The 4212-nt window shown below is 37.3% G+C and overlaps 1 protein-coding gene across 1 annotated transcript in view; it reads right to left on the bottom strand.

Annotated features, from left to right (window-relative positions):
* LOC101639380 (arylacetamide deacetylase-like 2) overlaps positions 1-3853 on the bottom strand; it is a 34973-nt gene extending 31120 nt beyond the window's left edge. Inside the window, exon 1 of the mRNA XM_004715991.1 lies at positions 3716-3853. Within this exon, the coding sequence (XP_004716048.1) occupies positions 3716-3853 (138 nt within the window). The remainder of the gene's footprint in view (positions 1-3715) is intronic.
* Between the last annotated feature and the right edge of the window lie 359 nt (positions 3854-4212).

Genomic DNA, 4212 nt, shown 5'->3' with positions numbered 1-4212 from the left:
ATGGATGGATGGATGGATGGATGGATGGATGGATGGATGGATGGATGGATGGATGGGTTGTGATAAGAGTTGTACGAGCTCCCATGCCAAGAATTTTTTAAGAGAGTTAGACCATATTAGTGCCCATTCCAAAGAAAGTGATTAAACTGAATTCAGATATTATAGAACAGAACTACTAATAGCAGAAGAAACCACTATGTTTAAAATCATGAAAATAACTTTTGAAATGGCTTCAGCAGTACATTGGGATGGAGCTGCCATACATTCAAGTTGCATTCAGAAGAGGACACAATGAGGATATTATTGTTGATGTCAGATCCATCTGACAAAGAACACCAGAAAGATACTTACTTGCGTTTTATAGACTGGAAAGGCACTTAAATGTGTGGAATTATAAAACACTGTTAATTACATTGAGAAGAACAGGAATTCCAGAATACTTCATTGTGCTTATGTAGAACCTGTACATGGGCCAAGAAGCATCTTTTACAACAGAACAAGGGAATACAGCATTATTTAACATCAGGGAAGATGTGCATTAGGGTTGTATCCTGTGGCGGTTACATAATCACCTATCAACTTGTGAAGGGGTGGAGTCTAGCCTGTCAATCAGGTCGCAGCTTGATTATCTCATGTGGAGGTGTAAAAGAGATAAATAGCTGACTGGAGGCCAGATACACGCTCTGCTATTCTCTTTGCTTGGTCTTCTTGCTCACAAAGTACATGAAGCTATGTTAGATCACTGGAACTGGAGGAGCCATGTGGAGACCCACGCCAGCACTGAGATGATTCCACTGCCACTGGATCCAGAAGACTTCCCACCCAATGGCCTGTGATCTTTCTGCATTCAGCCTCATTGCATGTGTTGTGTGAGTATTAAGAGGAATTTATAGATTGGTATCAGACATATGGTCTAATATCGGACTTATGGACTTGATCTTGACTGGGCTGGGATGCTTTCTTAATATACAATTGCTCTTTGATATAAAACTCTCTCTTATACACAGATGAGTGTCTCTTTGAATTTGTTTCCCTAGTCAACCGGACTATCACATATTCTCTAACCATACCTTTTAAAATTGTAATTATCTGAGAAGATGGACGATTTGAAGAGAACAGAGGATCAAGTTTGGTGGAAGACTTATTAACCACCTCCCTTATGTAGATAACACAGCCTTGCTTCCTAAAATCTGGGACGTGAAGCACTTAATCATGAAGTTCAAGGGCTGAAGTCTTCAATATGGATTGCAACTTAAGATGTAGAAAACAAAAATCCTCACAGCTAGACCAATGGGTAACAATGATAAATGGAGAAAAGATTGAAATTGTCAAGAATTTCACCGTGCTGAAATCCACAAACAATGCTTATGGAAGCAGGGGCTAAGAAATCAAAGGAAACACTAAACTGGGCAAAGTTACAGTACAAGCTCTTTAAAGTGTTGAAGAACAAGAATGTCACTTTGAGAACTAAAGTACACGTGATCCACGCCATGGTATTTTTAATCACCTCATCTGCATATGAAAGTTGCACAATGGACAAGAAATCCTGCAGAAGAATTAATTAATCTGCAATATGATATTGACAAATGCATGCAGAATGTTTCATAGACACACACAGCACCAGACAGTTTTTTGTTCTGAGTCATAACTAACTTAATGACACCTAACAATAACAACAAGTGGTATTTTGGAACATGTGATTCTCTAGTTTCATAGTAACCCACATGAGGGGGCACCCAAAATAAACCAGAAAAGTATACCTTTTCCCTACGAGGCAATAATCTAGGAACTAACTCTGAGTTAGTGCACCCAGTGGTGTCTCCAGGGAAGGTTCTCTCTGATCACAGTGAATTTTTACATAAAAACAGTTTCACTCGAACCTCATTTTTGGTGATGGCCTTTTTCAGAGAACAGTGCGCAACTGTGAAATGTGGTTTCCTGCTTGGGAAAAAATTCCACAGAAATTGTTGAACACAGCTTACAAAAATGTCTCTATGGAAAAATCTCTTGTGTACAAGTAGTTTTCTCGTTTCAAAAAAAGTGAAATGCTGATTGATGACAGACCTCCTTCTGGATGACCATCAGCTTCCTGGACAGACAAAATTGTCAACAAAATTCATGCAATGCAATTGTGCTCAAAGACTGACAATTGAAGAGCTGGGGAAGTTATCTGGACTATCTTGGAGCTTCGTTCATGAATTTTAACCGAGGATTTGGAAATGAGAAAGGTTGCTGGAAAATTTGTGCCCCAGGTTCTGACTGACCAGGAAAAAGATTATCAACTGTAAGCCTGCTGTGCTTTGAAAGAACAGCACCAAAGTGACCCAGACTTTTTTTCCAGGGTCATTATTGGTGACAAGACATGGTGCTATTCTTATAATCCTGAAACCAAACATCAATCAAGACAGTGGAAGACGCCATTGTTACCTCGCACAAAAAAAGTTTGTCAAGTGAAATCAAAGATCAAGACAATGCTCATTTGTTCTTTTGATGTGAGGCGGATAGTACGTTTGGTGTTCATTCCACCAGGTCAAACTCTTAATCAGCCTTTGTTTCTTGCTTGCTTTTTTAAAATCATTTTATTAGGGACTCATACAACCCTTATCACAATCCATATAGCCATCCATCAAGCACGTTTGTTCATTTGTTGCCATCATCATTTTCAAAACATTTTCTTTCTACTTGAACCCTTGTTATCAGGTCCCCGTTTTCCCCTCCCTTCCCCACACTCCCTCATGAACCCTTGAAAACTTATAAATTATTGTTATTTTTTCATGTCTTACACTGACCGGTATCTCCCTTCATCCACTTTTCTGTTGTCTATCCCACTGGGAGGGGGTTATATGTCAATTATTGTGATTGATTCTCTTTCTCCCCGTACCTTCCCCTTAACCCTCCAGGTATGCCTACTCTCCATATTGGTCCTGAGGGGTTTATCTGTCCTGGATTCCCTGTGTTTCCAGCTCTTATCTCTACATGTATACATGCTCTGGTCTAGCCAGATTTTTAAGGTAGAATTGGGGTCAAGATAGTAGGGGCAAGGAAGTATTGAAGCTTTCTATTTAGAGGTTCTGAAAAGATAGCATAATAGTGTGTGACAAAAAAGCCTGGTACATTGAAAAATCACCAGAATGGAACATGGAAATTATATCACAACCTTCAAAGGGCCTCTTTTATATGATCTTAAGCCACACATTGTAAGGGGTGGTGGGGGAGAACTAAACTACTGTGATATTGATACACTAAAGCAGATTTTCAAAGTATGGTCTTGGGCCTTTGCAGGTCACATCACCTATATCACATTCCCATATCTTTTTCTTCACCTTTTACAGAAGCTAGTGTCTCCCAAGCATTCTGTTTTCCTTTCCCCTTCTATTAATGAAAGTTTGAAGAGAAATTACAAGCCAAAATTATCTCCAAAATGTTGTCATTTTTTAAGTCTTCAAAACAACTCTTTAAGACAATACTGATTCTTTTATTTTAATGAAAATATATGGTGTCTTTATCTTTACATAGACTCATCAAATTTTGTGTTTCCCTCTGCTTTGCACAGATCTAAGTAAGTATATTAATGGATCAGTTAAGTTAGATCTACTAACATTATTTGGCTTATTTATTCTAAGAGAAAACCAAAGTCCCTTTGAAAATACTAAATGTAAAATTATTTATACTCATAACAAAATGTTAAAAGTCAAAAAAAGAAAAGAAGTCTTACCACAGGTGTAAAAGTTCTTATAAGAGCATCTAAAATTTCTATTTTCCATTTGTCTTCAATGTTGTCTGGCACAGGTCTATACATATAATAAGAAAAAAGAATACAAGTTAGTCCAAAGCATAGAACTTTGCGTCCCATGATAATACTTCCCTATTTTCCTGTGTTGTGGTGACTTAATGTCACTCTATATATACTGTATATGAAGTAACAGAACAAAGGTTGATTGCAAACTCTCTCAAGTAATATCAAGATATTAGTAACTATTTCTTGTTGTTCCAAATAAAGGTTACTGGTGATAACAATAACTGGTTGAGCAATTAAACAATGTATGTGAAATGTTTCTCATATTATTTGTTCAGCATACAGATTAAACAAGTATGGTGAAAGGATCCATTCTTGGCACACACCTGATTTTATTTATTTATTTTATTTTTAATCGTTTTATTAGGGGCTCAAACAACTCTTATCACAATCCATACATATATCAATTGACACAC

Source organism: Echinops telfairi, unplaced genomic scaffold (assembly GCF_000313985.2).
Source record: "Echinops telfairi isolate 266 unplaced genomic scaffold, ASM31398v2 ScPeMD7_7422;HRSCAF=8460, whole genome shotgun sequence".
In the NCBI taxonomy this organism is placed as follows: Eukaryota; Metazoa; Chordata; class Mammalia; order Afrosoricida; family Tenrecidae; genus Echinops; species Echinops telfairi.
Note: the sequence above shows the minus strand (reverse complement) of the source record. Positions and strands in the feature narration are given on the sequence as shown.